Consider the following 20,155-nt stretch of genomic DNA (forward strand, 5'->3'; position numbering starts at 1 on the left):
CAAATATTTGGTAGAGTTCACTAGTGAAGCTGTGTGGTCCCTGGACCTGTTGTTGGGTGATTTTTGATTACTGATTTAAACTTCTTCCTAGTAATCAGTCTGTTCACATTTTCTGTTTCTTCATTATTCAGTCTTGGTAAGTTGTATCTTTCTAGGAATTTATCTTTTTCTTCTAGGTTATCTAAGTTGTTGATATATAACTATTCATAGTCTCTTAGGATCCTTTGTATTTCTGTGGTATCAGTTTTACAGCTTCTGTTTCCTCTTTTTTGTCCTTTTTTTTCCCGCTTGGTGAGTCTAGCTAAAGGTTTATCAATTTTGATTATCTTTTAAAAGCTCTGAGTTTCATTGATTTTTCTATTTTTTTTTGTCTCTATTTCCACTCTGAACTTTATTTCCTTCCTTCTGTTAACTTTGGACTTTGTTTATTCTTGTTCCTTGAGATGTAAGGTTAGATGGTTTGAGATTTTTCCTGTTTATGATATATGGATTTACTGTTATGAAATTTCCTCTTAGAACTGTTTTTGCTACATTCCATAAATTTTGTTATGTTACATTTCCATTTTCTTTGAACATATTTTGTCTTGATTTCTTAACATGATTTTAGTCTTCTTAAATTTAAGATTTGTTTGTGGCAGCCTAGTACTCTTGCCTGGAAAATCCCATGGACGGAGGAGCCCGGTGGGCTGCCGTCTATGGGGTCGCACAGTGTCGGACACGACTGAAGTGACTTAGCAGCAGTATATGATCTATCCTGGAGAATGTTCTGTGTCACTTGGGACTGTGTATTCTGCTGCTTTTGGATGGACTGTTCTATGTATTAGACCAGTTCATCTGGTCTAGCAAGTCATACACAGCTGTTTCCTTATTGAGTTTATCAGATGATCTATCCTTTGATGAAAGTTAGGGTACTAAAGCAGCCTCCTTCAATTCTGAATGATAAGTTTCCCCAGTCGAGTATTTTTGGTTGGAAGCATTTTGCTTTTAGCACTTTGACTATATTGTGCCACTCCATTCTGGCCTGCAACGTTTCTGCTGATAGTCTTATGTTGGGGGCTGGTGGGGGGCCGGGTTCCTTATAATGTAATTACTTGTTTTTCTCTCGCTGTTTTTAAGATTCTCTTATCTTTAATTTAGATATTTTAATTATAATGTATATGGTGTCAATCATGTACTCAACAAGAGACCTCTGAACTCTTTACTTCTAGGTTTACATTTAAGATCAAGGTTGCCAAGTCTGCCTTGTATATAATCCATGCACATCTCGCTGTTACAATTTTGAGAGAGAATTACTAACAGATTAGGTTTGTCACAAAAGTCAACCTCCTGTGTTCCCACATAGCAATTTTGACATCCTTTTATGTCAGAGCTCCCTTTAAAGGCAACATTTTTCACTTGTGTGACTGTAGAATATAGGATGGTGCCTAATATTAATAGAAAGTATTCAATAAATATTACACAAATTAATTCTCTCTCCCCATATTATTTCTTGATATCAGTGAACTAAAAATGTAGCTTTTGAAGGAATATATTAATCTTTAGACATGACCCAAAAAAGAACTCAGTACAACTCTTTTTAAAATGAGTAGTTATTGATCAAGATAAGCGGAAACAAACATTATTAGGTAAATCATCCTAGGCTGGCTAGCAATGTCTTCTCTTAGGATCCCACAGCAAAAAGAAGCAAGTACCTTGTGATCAACTTGAAATCAAGAATAAGAATATTAAAGATAAGACTTACCACCACAGACTCATCAAAAGCAAGAAATGTGATTAGACTCTGTCTGCTGATTTTGTCCCCAAGGACATGGGTGGACACACTGGGGGAAGGTATCTGTTCCACCTATGCTTGTTACAGGAGGGAAGACAGGCCAAAGAGCTTGGAACTTTGGAGGAAATTTTAGGTTCTTAGGTTCAAGGTATGTTTATTTATGTTTGAAAACAAACATCTGACTAGATTCAAATCTTTTTGCTGCCAAAGGGGATTCGTTTAAAGAGAAAGAGTGTGGAACATTTCATAACCAGGAATGCTTTGGTCCACACAGCCAAGAAAAATGGTTAACTGTTTTGCTAAACTTCTCTGGCAGTCCTTTTCTCCCACAAAATGTAGAAGCTTCATGACTGTGTTGGTGTCCTGTTCAACCCCAGCCCTTCCCAGCATCTGGCAGTTGCCAGGCACACAGGAGGTACTCAGCAAATACTCAAGTGGCTGTGACACTCTAAGCAGGCCACCTGGGCCACTTACGTCTCATCAAACAGGGGCTCCAGGGTCTTCCGCTTCACTGAGGTCTTCTTACGACTTGCCCACCTCCTTTCTGGCAACAAGTAGACACGGACGTAGGGATCAGCTCCACTGCTGGTACAGGGCGTCAGGTTTCTGATTTGGTTTCAAACACATTAAAGGAAAGAGGCCCCTTGTTTTGAAATACTGAAAGCACTCATTTGGAGACTTCCCTGGGGGCTCAGACGGTAAAGCATCTGTCTACAATGCGGGAGACCCGGGTTCGAGCCCTGGGTTGGGAAGATCCCCTGGAGAAGGAAATGGCAATCCACTCCAGTACTATTGCTTGGAAAATCCCACGGACAGAGGAGCCTGGTAGGCTACAGTCTATGGGGTCGCAGAGTCGGACACGACTGAGCGACTTCACTTCACTGTACTAGCCATACAGCTTTAGATGGCCTTGGGGATAAAAATGCCCTGTAATCTAGACCGAAAAAAATAAAAAATCTGCAGAATTTACAGGACAAAACATCAAATGCGTGGTTTTAAAAACATGTGTTTTTATGAAGTTTGGGGTAGAGGCAAGTACTTTTCCATGAAAAGGAAGTTGAAGATTCTTGAGAAAATGTCCTGGCTCCAGGGCACCCCAGACAGCTTTGCAGCAGATGTGTCTGAGCAACACCCTTGGTTCTGGAGCCTGTCAGCTCCATTGAGGATCCTGTTAGAGCGTTCAAACCTCACTCCTTCCAAGTGTCTACCTTGGGGCTGCCTGCCCCTGCCATTGCTCCAGGTGCCCCCACTGATTTTTGGTCACCTGACGCTCCCAAGGGCTCTTTCCTGGTCCTAATGTTTCTTTACCTGCAGCCGTTGATTAGCACACTGAGACAGCGCCGCAGACACACATAGCGCACCGTGAGCTGAATCTCACCCAGCCCCCGATGCCCGAGGTCCCCGCCTCTGAAAAGAAAGGGCTTGTCATTTCTCTTGCCATTACGGGTGCTGGCCTCTCCCCCCACCCCCAAGAAGCATGTCAGTTAGCAAATTAATTCTCAGTAAGGTTCCTTTTAGTTGGAATTACTTCCTATCCCACATTCATGTATAATTATCCTACTTCACTGTAGGGAGAGCATGGTACCATAGGAGGAACTCTCTAGCAGCATCTGCCTTTATACTGTGGTTTTTTGTGGAACCTTGGGCAAGTTACTCAACCTTTATGATATTAATTTCTGTCTTTTAGGGTTATTGTGAAGATCCAATTGCTAAGGCCAGAGTCAACACTTAATAAATAGCAGCCATTGATTATATAACTCCACATTTTTGGCTTTCCATATCATTCCAGAATAAATAACTCTTTAGAATTCAAGGCATGTTTTTGCTGTAAGGAACCTTAACAACCCAAGTCCAACACTGTTTTCTAGTTGGTATGTAGCTAGAGCCCCAGTAGACTTGTGGGCACATGCACACGTGCTTTCTCTCCCCACATCCTGTGTTCTTTCTAGCCCACCGTGCTGCCTTATGAAACGATTTTGTGAAAAACCAGGACTTGCATAGCAAAGTAAGTTCATATCTACTGTTCCATCCAGGGAGGTATTTTTCATGCAGGTCATTTTAGAAAATATTAAGCAGAGAGGTGCATACTCAGTGTTGAGGCTGATATCTGTCAGGTCAAAGCAGGAAGAGGCCAGGGAGTTGAGTGAGGACATGCTGGGAGCCAGCCCCTTGGGTGGCCATGCGAATGGGGAGGCAGGGCATTTCATGGGTCTGGGTGACTTGATGGGCCCCGGAGAGTGGGGGCCTGGCACAGCCAGGTAGATGGTGGCCAGACTCTTCTTCCCCGTGGGTGCACTGTCCTTGCCTTTGGGCTCTGGGCCCGTCTCTTCAAGCAGGGGCTTGGTGGCAGTGATGATGGCAGAAGTGGTGTTCTTGGTAGCCTGCTTGATCTCAGAAGCAGGGTCTGGAGGGCGTGGCAGATCTGTAGGGCCCTCTCCCTGGGGTGGGGCTCTAGGGTCCTGGTTGGTGGTGACCTTCTTAATGAACAGAGGGCCTTTCTTTAGGGCTTCAGGTCCTGTGTATGGACTTCCCAGCTCTCGTTCTTCCAAGTGCAGGAACTGTAAGCAGATGACAGGGTTGTTTATGGGCTGGCACACCACTTCCACTTTCTCCCTGTCTGCTCCGTCTGCTCTCACCTTCACCCCTGGGAAATGGTTCCTCCTCTCTTCTGGAAGGAACAGTTTCCTTAAAACTCTGTTCCTTCCTGACTGCCCAATCCAACGGATTTTTACTCCCAGACCTATCTTCTTAACCTCTCTGCCTCTGGCTCCCGCTGACCAAACCTTCTCATTACGTTTCTTCCTGCCTCAGTAATTGCCATGAAGACTCAGTTGTGACTCTCTTTTCTCTTTATATTAGTTCTGGCTGCTGGAGACCTGACCCATTTACCTTAGCCTTCCTGTATATCACCAGCTGTTTTCTGGATATGATCATTTCTAGCCACCACCTTATCACCATTGCTTTCCCCTAAAATATGTTTTCTATCCAGATATAATCATGTGCTCCCAAAGTTTCAAACCTCAGCCATTGTTTCTCCTTCTGCTTTTCCCATCAATCATTAAGACTCTTCCCAGGAAATTTCCATTTCCAGCAATATGGTGATCAAAATATTCTGAAAAACCTTTTGTTAGAAATGCTCAATAAAATGAAACAAACATACTTCTAAATGCATAGCCAAATTCACAAGAAAGTAAGGGAAATCCCTAGGTTTAAAAAAAAGCAAAAAAAGGAAAGAAAACTGAAAAAAGGTTAACTTTCCCAGGGTTATTTATCAACCTTAGAATCCAAGGGGTTCGGAGATGAGGCCTTGGGTCAGTGTAGGACCCAAGAAGGTGGGATATGTTTCACCCACCAGCAAAGACTGATGACAAGAAATATATCTCAGCCTGGACTATGGCTGGCGGGAAATAAAAGTATTTCCTGAGAATATGGCACTGTATAGGTTTGTCTCCTATGAATTTTGGATTCATATTTATACAACCTGTGGAGGCACGAAACCCAAAGTTTGAAAATTAATATAAAAATGGACTCAGGTTTATAATGTTCCTGAGGTGCCTGGTTGCAGCCAAAGCGGAACTTCCTTGGAAACAACCAACCTCACTTCAAGTCACAAAGGTAACACTGAACACATGTCTGCAACCCCAGTTACCAAATGTAGAAATGAATCACCATGAAAAAGCATCAACAGACAAAACAGACATCAAAATTTAACTCCCAAGATCTTCAGATAACAGGATTAGCAGATTTACATTTTAAGTATTTCCAAATGATTAAAGATGGACTAGAAACATGAAAAGAAAATACAACAAAGAAAAGATATTATAGATTTGGAAAACAAAGTGAAAAATGAAAAAATCGCCTTTGAAATAAAAACCGTGAACAGGTTTAATGGCAGACTGAAAGTGAGGTCACTCAGTCGTGTCCGACTCTTTGTGACCCCACGGACTGTAGCCTACCAGGCTCCTCTGCCCATGGGATTTTCCAGGCAATAGTCCTGGAGCGGATTGCCATTTCCTTCTCCAGGGGATCTTCCCAACCCAGGGATTGAACCCGGGTCTCTTGCATTGTAGACAGACGCTTTACCGTCTGAGCCACCATAGCCAAAGAAAGATTTAGTGGTATGGAAAACAGGTCTGAGCCGATTAGAAGGTAGCACCAAGAGATAAAGAGAGAAAATATGAAGGTCAGGTCATGTTAAGCCGTGAAGATGATAACATCCAATGTAATAGAAGGAAATGTAGAAGGAGGGATTAAAAGATTGGGAGAGGCAATATTTGAAGAGAAAATGGCTGACAATATACTGAAATTGATATTAAAAAATATGAATTCATCTCTGAACTTCTTTGCAACACAGGGCAGATACTTAGTACTGGGGTAGACCACCCCTTGCCCACCCTGGGGGAAAGGGGAGAGATTTACCCGAAGCACCAGCCTCATGGAGATGAGGCTGTCCAGGCCTGAGTGGTCCAGCTGGAAGCGCTGCTCCAGAGTAAGGTCTGCATGGGGGAGAATCTGGCACAGGGGGAACTCCAGCACTCCTAGAGCACACTCTTGGTCGTCATCAAGCACCTGGGCAATGGGCCAGTCACAAAACAAGATGATAACCAAGCCCCACCCTTGCCAGCACTACTCTCTTGGCTCCAGCCAAGGCTGAGTTTACTTCGGTAAGTATGTTCTGTGCTTCTCTTGGCTTCTGGTTCTGTTCTGAAAACTGGAAATGAGACCTGACTTGGTCCCTGCCTTCAGTCAGGGCAAGAGAGTGACTCAGGGGAGAGGCAACCATGACCTGTATGAAGCAAGTTTGTCAATGCCTGGGGCCTTCAGGGCTTTAGGGACTGATGAACTGTGCTGCTCTATGATGGGACTAATGATGATGGGACATCATCATTAATTTCCTGAGTAGATTTCAACCCAGGCCATACTAGGTGCTATTAATATTTAAAAACTGGAGACTCTGGCAGGGAGAGCCATGGGACTTAAGTTTGTCCTTCCACAGCCTCCTCCCCAGTGACCTTGGGCACCTGCTCATGAGATGTGGGCCCTCAGTATCCTCTCCTGACTCCCTGGGGAACCTGCTCAAGCCCCCACCCTTCGCGGCTTAGACGCCTCTGAGCTCTGTTCCAAGAGCCCAACTTCATGCAAACCTTCAGATGCAGCTGTTCAGCAGCCACGTTGTGCACGAAGAAGGAGAATACTTGGCTCCACACAGGGTCCTTGCTGTGGGGACAGGTCTGGGGGCAGGAGAGAAAGGGAACGCTGAAGGGTTAGGTTGGGCAGAGCAGGGCACCAGTGTCCTCTGCTCTCACTCTGTCCACCCAGGGATAGACCCACACACACTGCAGCTCATGGGAGGCACCAGGGCTGGGCAGCCAGGCTCGAAGGCGAGGAGAGTGTGCCAGGAACTCTCACGGGGTCTGCAATCCCAGAAGCACTAGAACTCACTTCCCCAGGGAGGTGGTGGTGGGAAGGCAAGGGGACTTCTGCTGTGGGGGTGATGGAAAGGCCATAGGCTGAGAGCCATGCCTAAGCTTGAACCCTGGCTCTGCTTTCTAGCTCTTAGAGTCACTGATCTCTGGTCCCCAGATTCTTGGACTATAGAACCCTTCCATGAGGTTATCTTGAAGACACAGTGATATAAAGCACCTGTAATGTGCGCTGGCACCTACTTCAGTGTAAGCTAATTCCCTTCACTTTTGCTTCTCTCCCTGAAGTGTTGGGGCCCCCATTTCCTTAGTCTTTGGCTGCACACCAAGCTGTCTTACCTTGCTCAGGTGTGTCTTCGTGCCTACAGAGAGCCTGACGTAGGAAGAAGGGTCTCTGCTGACTTTATTCTGTGAGGGGACAAATCCACAAAATAGAGATAGCAGCCACAGTGCCAACTTGAGACCCCACCTCTCAACCCTCAGGAGCATCAGTGGGACCTGAGGCCACCCACCAGGCCTCCCTTTGAGAGAAAGCCTCCTTGGTGCTCCCAGGGGCCTGGGCTGCCATCACTGTGCCAGCATCTGGGCTGGGCTGACCCTGTGGGGAGCTTCCAAGTTAAAGACAGGAGGCATGGCTGGACACAGGTGCTTGTTCCCTAGAGCTGCGGAGACGGACAGGGTGGAGCTGAGCTCTGGCTTCCCCTGAGCTGTGTGACCCAGGCCCTTAGCTTCTGGGTCCTATTTTTAAATGGCAATAAAAATGGACACACAGCCACCGTAGGACTCAGGCATAACGGATGTGGGAGGAGCCCAGTGCCCAGCTCACTGCAGACTCAGTGATCCCCACTGAGTCATCATCCCCAGGCTGTGTACACAGCAGACTGGAAGCTGTGGTTACTCGGGGAAAGGAGCTGTCACTTCCTTTCACACACACTTACCCTGGCCAATCTGGACAGCTTTTTGGCTTGATATTCACCATTTAGGTACTCAAAAGGGCTTCTCTGCAGCACAAGAATAATAGGGTGAATGAGCAACACAGGGACATTTGAGAGTGACGGGCACAAGGCAGGGTGTGTGTGATGCTCTGGCCACGTCACCACTCACCGGCAGGTTGCAGGCGCTCTCCAAGAAGACCACGAGGATGGCAGTGGAAAAGCTCCCATGGTCCTACAAGCAGGAGACAGGCCAGTTTAGGAGAGCCCTCTTCATGGCTCCGGACTGGCCATACCTCCCCTCACAACCTAGCTCTTTGTTGAAAATACAACTGCAGCATGACAGACTCGAGTCAGAACTGGTGGACTTCCCTATGAACTGGGCTGACAGGCACTAACAGAACTTTTAAGGGTCCTATCCACCCTGTGTGGAGATGAGGGCTGAGGGACACGCTCTCCAGAAGGTGGGGCTGGCCGGAGGACCCTGAGCAAGATCTGCGGCTTCAGCTCCCTGCTCCACCCTCCTCCCCACACACCACTCACAAGTGCCCGCCTCCACCTTTCTGCCCAGAAGCCTGACACCCTGCAGTCACCTCAGTCACAGCGTCCGGCTCTGTGATCAGTGAAAGCCATTCCAACCGCAGGTGCAGCCGCCCGCTTGTTGTGTTGTTCAGCGCAAACCACTGCACGGGGATGGGGAGGGGAGCTTGGGGACAGGGCCAGTGAGACCCCATAGGGCCCTGATAGGGGCTTCAGAGAAGAGGTGAACCAGAGCAGACAGGGTGGGCTCTAGGCTAGCAGAGGTGGTTAGGGAAGGCCAGTACTACAGTTTGGGGTGGAAGCAATGCTGTCCACAAGCAGGGGGTGGGAGAGGGGCGGTTACAGGTGCCAGCTCTACCTCATCCACCACTCTGTTGGTCATGACATCCCCGAGGCAGATCTGCAGGCTGGAATACACAGGGAGCGAAGGTCAGTTCAGCCCAGGGGCAGCAGCAGGCACGGAGGCCCACTCTGAAATGTTTCAAGTATCTGAGTGGGACCCTCAAGACAGGACCTTATTCATCCCAAGAATGAATGGAAGACCACTTTGAGCTCAAGCTAAGGAAGAATTGTCTAGCCATTGGGGCTGCTCCCATTGGGCATGCTGCCCAAGCAGGCAAGCAGCTCTGATCCCCAGAGGGGAATAAACAAACGCTGCTGGACACACTGGCTCTGGATGCTCAGTGAGGGTGCTACTGGCATTTTGGCTGGGATGAGTCTTCATTGTGCAAAACTGCCCATGCATTGCAGGAATTTAGCTTCTCTGTCCTGTGTCCTCTAAATGCCAGCAGCACCACCTCCCGCGGTCACTGTAATAACCCAACAGGCCCTTCCATTTCCAAAACTGCCTCAGATGCCCTCCAGGGGCTAAGTATAGTTGGCATGAGTGTGAAAGAAGGTAATACATTCACCATGTGCCTCCCACCTACCCTGACAAAGCCCAGCTGGGAGGTCCTGATAGCCAGCGGCGGGGAGTTAATTCCATGTTAACTGTTAGAAATGTGCTGGACCTCAAAACACACTTGAAAGCAGTTACATAAAACATGAACCACAGACACACTTCTAATCTGTAACATTACAAAAGTCACAACTCCTTTAAGGTGAAAATTTTTAAATGGTAAGTCACATCTGGTGGTAAGCTATTTCTTAGCCTGTTAGATTGTGCCTGTCCTATTTTGTTTCTGCATTTTAAAATCACATGTACATGGAAACAAGCTAAACAACTTAGAAGTATGAAGATCTGGGTAAAACTGTTCTGCTCCCTCCTAATCCCAGCCTCTGAGATGAGCAGTGGTGTTGCTTCCACACCAGTACATGTGAACACACATATACCTTCCCTGGAAAAATGTGTCAACTGCTTCCCCCACTTACTTAGCTATGATGAATATCCTCATGGTCAACATACATAGATCCTACTTATCACTTTTTAAAGCTGTAGGGTATCCTGTAGTTTAGCAATGATAAATTTATTCAAATATTCAACCAATGTCTTCTGAGTCTGGTCATGCTTCCAGTTTTTTGTTTTGCCTCCATAGATAGGTCTGCAATAAATGATTGAGGTCTAATGCTTTTTATAGGAGATTCCTGAAATTGGGATGGCTGGACCAGTGTAATTTTGGGGTTTTGATAGCCCCACCCTAGTCCTTTCAGTCCTCAGAGCACAGAGGCTCTGTTCCACCACAGAGTGAGCACATGTTTCTTGGATGCTGGGGCCAGGCTATGCATGCCTTGGCCCTGCCCACTGCTCCACATGGGACTCTGGGTACATTATGAAGAGCACAGAAAGAAGAGCCTGTGGTGCACAAACCTCAGGACCCCCTCCATGCCTCCAGAGGGCTAGGACTCAGGGCTGGACACCCAGGGGACATCTGGGGAGGAGGTCCATGGCAGCGGTATGAAATGGCAGTACTGGCTGCCTGGCACAGTAACCATGTCAGAGTGTGATGGGAGTTGCAAGTCCTGAGTGGTGGAAGTGGGAGTACCTATGAGCCCAAGGGCTAGAGCCCTGCACCCCCAGGCCCAGCTTGGCCCTCCTCACCTGCCCAAGAAGTCGTCCTTGTCAGGATCCTCATCGTACAGGTCCACCTCCAGGTCCTGCCCAGGGACTTCATACACTATGAACTGAGAGGAAAGAGAGGTGACTTGACCTGCAGTCCCCAATAGCTGATGAAACAGATCAAGCATGACCCCAGGGGAGCAAAGTTCCAGCCCTGCCTCCTGGCAGCTCTGAGCCCTGGGCAGGTCCCTGCCTTTCTTGGTTCCTGGAGAACCTTACTGGAAGGAGGGAGTGATGCCCTCTCCTGTGGGATGCAGAGACTCAGAGGCAGCTTGTGTAAGACCATGGCAGGGTGGGGGCTCGGATGGGTGGCTGCTCTGTTTTCTGCTGGGGGCTTGCAGCTTCCAAACTGTGACCCTCAACCTGGCTGTGGGCCTGCCCTACCCACAATAGGGACTGTGGTTGAATTTAAGGGAGAACTTCAGGCTTCTGGCATCTGGTTCTGGGGCAGGGGAGGTGAGAGGGGGCAGGACTGCCCCTGAGGTTCTGTGAATTGGAAACTTTCAATGAAGCTGCCTCTGGTCAGGAAAAGAAGGAGGAATCAGTCAATAAACTAGTCCTCCACTGGGAGTGGCCACCTCCAGAAGCCTAGTGGACCTGGGAAGTAGGTCTGCCTGTCCCCAATGCCATGCCTCTGGCACAGTGCTGCCCCATGGGTATGTGAAGACCATGAAGGCAGAACCCCATCTTGTTTGGGCCAGCACTGCCCAGAGTGGAGCTCTGGAGAGCAGCTGGGAGCCACTAAGGAGCCCCTCACCTCAAACACCTCATTCCAGGTGGGGCACAGGTTCTTATAGATGGTCCTGCTTCGGAAGTGCTGCAGGCCGATGCTCACCTTGGCGTAGGGGTCTGACTTGCCTCGGATTCCCAGGAAGCTGTCCTTCTGGGCCAGCTTTTCAGCCTCCAGCAAGTGGACTCTGATCACTCCCTGCAAAATGCCCCAGTCTGATGCTCACAGCTGTTTTGAGGAACCTCAAAGTCTGCAACTTCAGAGCCAAAGCCATCAGCTATCACCTCAGCCCAATCTCACCCTCTCCACATCTGGAGACAAGCCACAGGGCCACGGAGCAAGTGCGGGCAGGATCCAGGGCTCAGTCCACTGCATCAAGATGCGCACACATTCCCGCCCTCCTGACCTCCCTGCCTCCAGCCTGCCCCATGAATGGCCTGTTCAACTGCAGCCATTTCCTCCCCCTGTGCCAACCGCCATGCTGCCTGAGCCGGTTTCCTCCCGTTTTCCATCCCAGTCTCTAACCCACATGCAGACTGAAATCCAGTGTCATTTCTTCACAATACCCAGATATACACGCCCCTGTGGGCACTGCATGATGCTCACAGTAGGTCCCTGGGCTCCTCAAGGCCCCAGCACTGAGCCACCTCACTCCCAACACTCTGGGCTACATCTTAAGCCAGAACAGAGCACAAGAATTAGGAGAAACACTTAAGGGGACCAGGAGGCCTCCTGCCTAGCACTATTTTTTTTTAATATCAGTAAATACATAAGACGGTAGGTGCTGAGAGAGGGCATCAGAGGGAAGACAGATTGAAACCACAATCACAGACAACTAGCCAGTCTGATCACATGGACCATAGCCTTGTCTAACTCAGTGAAACTAAGCCATGCCCTGTGGGGCCACCCAAGACAGACGGGTCATGGTGGAGAGGTCTGACAGAATGTGGTCCACTATTGAAGGGAATGGCAAACCACTTCAGTATTCTTGCCTCAAGAACCCCATGAACAGTATGAAAAGGCAAAAAGATTGGACACTGAAAGATGAACTCCTCAGGTGCCCAATATGCTACTGGAGATCAGTGGAGAAATAACTCCAGAAAGAATGAAGGGATGGAGCCAAAGCGAAAACAACACCCAGTTGTGGGTGGGACTGGTGATAGAAGCAAGGTCTGATGCTGTAAAGAGCAATATTGCATAGGAACCTGGAATGTTAGGTCCATGAATCAAGGCAAATATGAAGTGGTCAAACAGGAGATGGCAAGAGTGAACGTCGACATTCTAGGAATCAGCGAACTAAGATGTACTAGAATAGGTTAATTTAGCTCAGATGACCATTATATCTACTACTGTGGGCAGGAATCCCTTAGAAGAAATGAAGTAGTTATCATAGTCAACAAGAGAGTCTGAAATGCAGTACTTGGATGCAATCTCAAAAACAGAATGATCTCTGTTTGTTTCCAAGGCAAACCATTCAATATCATGGTCTATGCCCCAACCAGTAATGCTGAAGAAGCTGAAGTTGAATAGTTCTATGAAGACCAAGAAGACCTTTTAGAACTAACACCCAAAAAAGATGTCCTTTTCATTATAGGAGACTGGAATGCAAAAGTAGGAAGTCAAGAAACACCTGGAGTAACAGGCAAATTTGGCCTTGGAGTACAGAATGAAGCAGGGCAAAGGCTAACAGAGTTTTGCCAAGAGAATGTACTTGTCATAGCAAACACCCTCTTCCAACAACACAAGAGAAGACTCTACACATGGACATCACCAGATGGTCAATACCGAAATCAGATTGATTATATCCTTTGCAGCCAAAAATGGAGAAGCTCTATACAGTCAACAAAAACAAGACCAGGAGCTGACTGTGGCTCAGATCATGAACTCCTTATTGCCAAACTCAGACTGAAATTGAAGAAAGTGGGGAAAACCACTAGACCATTCAGGTATGACCTAAATCAAATCCCTTATGACTATACAATGGAAGTAAGAAATAGATTTAAGGGACAAGATCTGACAGATAGAGTGCCTGATGAACTATGGATGGAGGTTCATGACATCGTACAGGAGACATGAAGTAAGACCATCCACAAGAAAAAGAAATGCAAAAAGGCAAAATGGCTGTCTGAGGAGGCCTTACAAATAGCTGTGAAAAGAAGAGAGGCGAAAAGCAAAGGAGAAAAGGAAAGATAAAAGAATCTGAATGCAGAGTTCCAAAGAATAGCGAGGAGAGCTAAGAAAGCCTTCCTCAGCAATCAGTGCAAAGAGATAGAGGAAAACAACAGAATGGGAAAGACTAGAGATCTCTTCAAGAAAATTAGAGATACCAAGGGAACATTTCATGCAAAGATGGGCTCAATAAAGGACAGAAATGGTATGGACCTAACAGAAGCAGAAGATATTAAGAAGAGGCGGCAAGAATACACAGAAGAACTGTACAAAAGAGATCTTCACTACGAAGATAATCAACAATGGTGTGGCTCTCACTCACCTAGAGCCAGACATCCTGGAATGTGAAGTCAAGTGGGCCTTAGGAAGGATCACTATGAACAAAGATAGTGGAGGTGATGGAATTCCAGTGGAGCTGTTTCAAATCCTAAAAGATGATGCTGTGAAAGTGCTGCACTCAGTATGTCAGCAACTTTGGAAAACTCAGCAGTGGCCACAGGACTGGAAAAGGTCAGTTTTCATTCCAATCCCAAAGAAAGGCAATGCCAAAGAATGCTCAAACTACCGCACAATTGTACTCATCTCACACACTAGTAAAGTAATGCTCAAAATTCTCCAAGCCAGGCTTCAACAATGTTCCAGATGTTCAAGCTGGTTTTAGAAAAGGCATAGGAACCAGAGATCAAATTGCAACATCTGCTGGATCATGGAAAAAGCAGGAGAGTTAAAAAAAAAAATCTATTTCTGCTTTATTGACTATGCCAAAGCCTTTGACTATGTGGATCACAATAAACTGTGGAAAATTCTGAAAGAGATAGGAATACCACACCACCTGACCTCTTAAGAGGGACCTGCCTCTTAAGAAACCTGTATGCCAGTCAGGAAGCAACAGTTAGAACTGGACATGGACCAACAGACTGGTACCAAATAGGAAAAGGAGTACATCAAGGATGTATATTGTCACCCTGCTTACTTAACTTATATGCAGAGTACATCATGAGAAATGCTGGGCTGGAAGAAGCACAAGCTAGAATCAAGATTGCCAGGAGAAATATTAATAACCTCAGATATGCAGATGACACCACCTTTATGGCAGAAAGTGAAGAAGAACTAAAGAGCCTCTTGATGAAAGTGAAAGAGGAGAGTGAAAAAGTTGGCTTAAGGCTCAGTATTCAGAAAACTAAGATCATGGCATCTGGTCCCATCACTTCATGGCAAATAGATGGGGAAACAGTGGAAACAGTGTCAGACTTTATTTTTCTGGGCTCCAAAATCACTGCGGATGGTGATTGCACCCATGAAATTAAAAAACACTTGCTCCTTGGAAGGAAAATTATGACCAACCTAGACAGCATATTAAAGAGCAGAGACATTACTTTGCCAACAAAGGTCCATCTAGTCAAGGCTATGGTTTTTCCAGTGGTCATGTATGGGTGTGAGAGTTGGACTGTGAAGAAAGCTGAGTGCCGAAGAATTGATGCTTTTGAACTGTGGTGTTGGAGAAGACTCTTGAGAGTCCCTTGGACTGCAAGGAGATCTAACCAGTCCATCCTAAAGGAGATCAGTCCTGGGTGTTCATTGGGACTAATGTTGAAGCTGAAACTCCAATACTTTGGCCACCTGATGCGGAGAGCTGACTCATTTGAAAAGACCCTGATGTTGGAAAAGATTGAGAGCAGGAGGAGAAGGGGACAACAGAGGATGAGATGGTTGGATGGCATCACCAACACAATGGACATGGGTTTGGGTGGACTCCGGGAGTTGGTGATGGACAGGGAGGCCTGGCATGCTGCAGTTCACGGGGTCGCAAAGAGTCGGACACAACTGAGCGACTGAACTGAACCTATGTATTTGCCCTTTAACTCAGCAATCCCATTTCCAGAAATCTATCCTAAGGACCTACTGGCAAAAATATAAAAAGACATGTACAAGGCTCCTCATGACAGCACTGTTTGAGATCACAGGCCAGACACAATTCAGCTATCCGTCGGTAGAGACTGGTTGAATAGATACAGTACATTCACATGGTGGAGTACGGTGTACGACAATGTCACGGGGTGACCCTCAGGACAGGTGTGTGATAACAGCAAGGTGAAGAGAGCTGTAGCCTGCTGCCACCCATCCTAGAGAGACTACGCCTGCAGTCAGATACACACACACAACCATACACATATATATGCTCATATTTGAAAACAAATAATGGAAAGTAATAGAAGGATAAACCTTTACTTACAGGGGAGGCAAGAACTAGGTGGTAGAAGCCAAGCTCCTTAAAATAGTTTTTCATACTGGACTTTAGAAGAGTGCAGATATTTCACATGATTGTAAAAGGGCATTAAGATTAAAAACAAACAAACACACACCTCTAGAAATAGGGAATGGAAGGAAACAAATCAATGGAAATATTCATAGCCAGTTGTCACCAACACAGAGAGGAACCAAGTGAGTTTAGATTGTAGCAACTTGATGTACCTGTCCAGTGGGACGTGCCCTAAGGACAGGATGTTTACAGTAGTTTTGATGTAGGCGACGGTGCTGTGTTGTTACGCTGAGGCTGCTAAACCTGCAGGGTGGGGTAAGGACCACACGTCCCCCTGCGTGACCTGAGTGGGCTGATGCCTCCCACCTGGCACTGATGGTAGAAACAGGCACCTCCCCTCTCCTGAGGCCCTGACTCCCTGCCTCACAGCCAGGGAACCTTCTGCAGGGAGGCCACGTGACTGTCCCCAGGGGCCTCCTGAGCTGGGCCCAGGATGGGCAGGGGCAAGGGAGGTGGGCACCCAAGGAAGCCCCATGTCCTGGCTCCTTCCAGCAGATGCAAGAGTCCACATCACCGAAGGAGGGAGTAGGAGCCTCCTGTCCCTGAAGGGAAGGTGGCAGGCTCTGGAGTTTTCTGGGGGTGAATGAGGCGGCCTGCAGACCCCAGCACAAGCCCTGCGGGGGACCAAGGTCCAGGAAGAAATGCTCCCTGGGCTTTTCTCTTCCAACACAGGTAGCTTTGGGTAAGTCATTCGACCTTCCTGAGACTCAGTCTTGGCCCCATAAAATGGGATGCCAGGCCCTCACAGGGCAGAAATAAGCATTACCATCTGAGGATATACCCCTCTGCCTGGCCCGTCCGTCCTTCAGCTCTGGGCCCGGGGCCCGGTGCGCCACAGCCAGTGTGGGTACTCACACAGGGAAGAGGGAAGCGCAGCTTGCTTACGTCCAGCCCCTTCTTCACGGGCACAGTCACACGGTTGGGCAGCACCAGGTGGGCGGCGATGAGGTCCTCCAGCAGGCTGTCTGTCATCTCACTGGGGAGAGTGGGCACGACCAGCTATGGAGGGTGACAGCACCTTCCCCAGGCCGCCTGTCCCTCCGCCCTTCCCTGGACCTGGAGTGAGGAGCAGAGCTTGGGGACAGGTGGGTTCCTCCCAGCAGAGAGCAGCCCTGACCCCAGCCTGTCTGGATGGGGGATCAGGGGAGGATGTAGGGTGTACATTTTGACAGCCCCCAACCCCGATCATGCTCTATTCCTCTCTGAAGCATCACATCATGGTAACCAAAAGCAAGGACCTGGATCCTGGGTTAGAATCTCGGCTGCACCAACCACAAGCTGTGTGACCTTGGAAAGTCACTGATCTCAACCTCAGTTTCCTCATCTCTACAATGGGGATCTCAGTTTCCTCATCTCTACCTGCTGTTATAAGGGTGAGTAAATACATGTGAGGTGCTGAGAACAGTACCCTATGTCCAGGAAATGCCAGGTACATGTTCACGACTAGCTCTTCTATTGCCTGACATCACCCTGAAATTCTCTTTATTGCCTGATTCCATCTCGCCAGTACAAGGAGACAGGGAAGTGCCTACAACAGGGCTGGCACACAGTAGGTGCTCAAGAAACATCTGGACAAAAGAATGCAGGACTGGATTCTCTGCCTAGGGGCCAGAAATCAGTGGGAATGGCCCCAGTGAGTGAGCAAGTGGTCTTAGCAGCCGGCGAGCCAGCTAGGGGGCACCCCAGCTAGTCCACTGTCCCTCCCTCATGGAGGCGTGACCACCCAGGGCTGGAGCCCTTCTCTGCTCCTCTTGGGCGCCAAGAAGGCAGGCTGCTCAGACCAGCTCCTCCCTGCTGGCTTCTGCTATGACAGCTGCCCGCCCCCTCCCACACTGGTGTCTGTGACGCGGTCACCATGGGCAGGAGCCACGTGGACTTCTCATACACACATGTGGGTCAGGGAAGAGTTAATATAATGAGGAGGATACTCGTGTGTGTCCACACCCACTGTGCCAGTACCACACACACCTGAGTGTTCTCCCAGGGAACTCAAGACAGAGGAACTAGGCTCCCGTTTACTGAGAAAGAGCCCAGAGAGGTGAAGGAACTTGTCCAAAGGTGCACAGTGACTAATGGGGGCCAGGAGTCTGGCCTGCTTCCAGAGCCTGCACTCGCCTCTCATCACCCCACGCAGCCTCCTCTGGGACATCTCATCTCATGGTGTCACTCCAAATGCACCAACCCTGACCCTCTGGAGGGGCAGGTCCCACGCCTCTCCTGCTGTAGAGAGCAGGGAGGGCTCAGCCGTAGGGCAGCTCCTGTCACTGACCGTACAGCCCGGGGGTGGGGCCCACCTCGGCTCTGCCTAGCGGTCCACATAGGCCCTTACTTGATTCCTGGTGCATCCAGCAGGTTGGTCAGGCCTGTCCAGTTGATCTGCAGGTGCTGCAGGGACAGAAGGGGGCAGTTAGGCTGGAAGGAGCTAGGAGCCCAGGCTGAGCATCCTCACGCCCACCCCCATGGGGAATTCAGCCTGTGGGGTGGGGGTGCCCTCTGCAGGGTGCTGGGTGGGCGAGGCACGTCCCATCCTGCTCAGGACCAGGGCTGTCAGGTGGGCTGCTTCCTGCCAGGACCACAGGAGCGGCCCAAGCACATGGCCAGGCCAGCCTGGCATCAGAGAGCCTCCGCCCCACCCTAGGCAGCTGTGTGACCTCGGCTGGCCACGTCTCATCTAGATGGCCTTCTTCCTGGTCTTGGGGACAGCAGGGTGGAGCTCCTCAGGCCTCCCAGGGAGCATATGAGATGATGGGTCTAGGTGGGCTTCGGCACATCTGTTCTCGGGCTCAAACCCAGTGCCTGGGCAGCGGGGGTGAGTGCCGGTTCACAGGGAGCTGCAGGCCTGCCTCGTTCTGGGGACTCACCGGCTTTTGAAGGAAGAACATAGTCACGGCTCCCACAAAGGGCTTGTCCACTAGTAGGGGCTCCAGGATGATCCGCAGCGTGCCCTGCAGCTGGATGGCAAGGAGGGACCTCAGCCGCCCTTCTCACACCTGTTGCACTGAGTGAGGCCGCTGCTGGCTCATTCATGCCCAGGCCACCCCCAAATGTCAGGGCCACCTGCCACCACTGCAGGGGCCGTGCTCAAGGAAGAGAAGCCTGCATGCAGCGGCCACCCCTTTGCTGGCCACCAAGGGTCCCAGCTGCCTTCCACTGCTGTGCTGTCTGCGGGGCTTCAGCCTCGCCCACAGCCGGGGCCCAGGCATGCTCTCCAGCTCAGCTCCACTCCTGCCATAAGCTCTGCCTCCTCCATCTACCTGGGTTTCTTAGCACCCGCTCAGCATCCGTAAAGAGCCTCTCACTTCCTGGGGCCATCAAAGCCTCTCTGGCAGGGGGATTCCACCAACAGCAGCAGGATGGGGCAGTCCTGAGCAGAGGCTCAATGAAGCCCAGCCACCAATTCCCAGTCTGTGATCTCGGGCCTGGAGTCCCTTGACTGGAGTCCCTTGATTGGTACCAGCCTCTGTGCCTGGTGTCATCGCCCCCTCTGCAGCCTCCTCCAGTGTCACCCCACTCCCCGTGCCCTAACCCCAACCCTGGAGGTAGTCACACCAGCCTCCACCCACCTGGATCCCGTTCACACCAGCCTGTATCTTCTGCAGCTCCACACTGATCTCACAGTCCCCGATGTAGCTGGAAGTGGGGAGGGAAGAGGAAAGTGGAGGGGGAGGGTAGGTCAAGAAACCTGCCCAGAGCAGCCCAGCACAAGCCTGAGGCCTGCATCACCTGGGTGTGGACTCCCTGCCGGCCTCGGCCTTCCTCAGCTCTGTGCAGACATTGCCCAGACTCCTAGAGACAGTGCCCAAGGATGACACACCCAGGTCTCATGCGCATCCTTGTCTCTGCCTTCAAGGGCAGCAATTTTGTGTACCACCTCATCCCATGACACCGCATGGATGCCAAAGAGGAGGTCTGGGGTGCACATCCTACTGTGCTTCCACCCCGTCTCTGCCCAGGTCTCTGCCTGAAGACCTCAGAGTAGCCCTGTTGCCTCCCTCCAGCCACTCATGCGGGTTGTTGCTGGGGTTAACGAGGTGGGTGAGTAGTAAGATCTCAGAAGACTGAGTCCAGCTGGCGCTCCTGCCAAGCAATGGTCACAGGGAGCCCAGAATGGGTGAAGGTAGTCAAGGACTGAAGGAGAAGCGGAGGAGAGGGCAGCCATCCAGTATCTGTAGGGTGCAGGCTGAGGAGCCAGACATCACAGAAATGCTGTGTCC

The 20,155-nt window shown here is 49.3% G+C and overlaps 1 protein-coding gene across 2 annotated transcripts in view; it reads right to left on the minus strand.

Moving 5' to 3' along the window:
• Positions 1-20,155, minus strand: part of ESYT3 (extended synaptotagmin 3) — a 55,342-nt gene that overhangs the window by 5,651 nt on the left and 29,536 nt on the right. For both annotated transcript variants that reach the window (XM_018049935.1, XM_018049932.1), the window contains exons 5-20: positions 19,505-19,571; positions 18,803-18,892; positions 18,271-18,326; positions 16,797-16,917; positions 11,480-11,650; positions 10,705-10,787; positions 9,025-9,073; positions 8,720-8,809; positions 8,299-8,361; positions 8,133-8,195; positions 7,534-7,602; positions 6,916-7,002; positions 6,191-6,340; positions 3,860-4,329; positions 3,080-3,178; positions 2,246-2,377 (exon numbers count right to left, since the gene is read on the minus strand). In XM_018049935.1, coding sequence (XP_017905424.1) covers positions 2,246-2,377; positions 3,080-3,178; positions 3,860-4,329; positions 6,191-6,340; positions 6,916-7,002; positions 7,534-7,602; positions 8,133-8,195; positions 8,299-8,361; positions 8,720-8,809; positions 9,025-9,073; positions 10,705-10,787; positions 11,480-11,650; positions 16,797-16,917; positions 18,271-18,326; positions 18,803-18,892; positions 19,505-19,571 — 1,860 coding nt within the window. The remainder of the gene's footprint in view (positions 1-2,245; positions 2,378-3,079; positions 3,179-3,859; positions 4,330-6,190; positions 6,341-6,915; positions 7,003-7,533; positions 7,603-8,132; positions 8,196-8,298; positions 8,362-8,719; positions 8,810-9,024; positions 9,074-10,704; positions 10,788-11,479; positions 11,651-16,796; positions 16,918-18,270; positions 18,327-18,802; positions 18,893-19,504; positions 19,572-20,155) is intronic.

This window comes from Capra hircus, chromosome 1, assembly GCF_001704415.2.
Source record: "Capra hircus breed San Clemente chromosome 1, ASM170441v1, whole genome shotgun sequence".
NCBI lineage: Eukaryota > Metazoa > Chordata > Mammalia > Artiodactyla > Bovidae > Capra > Capra hircus.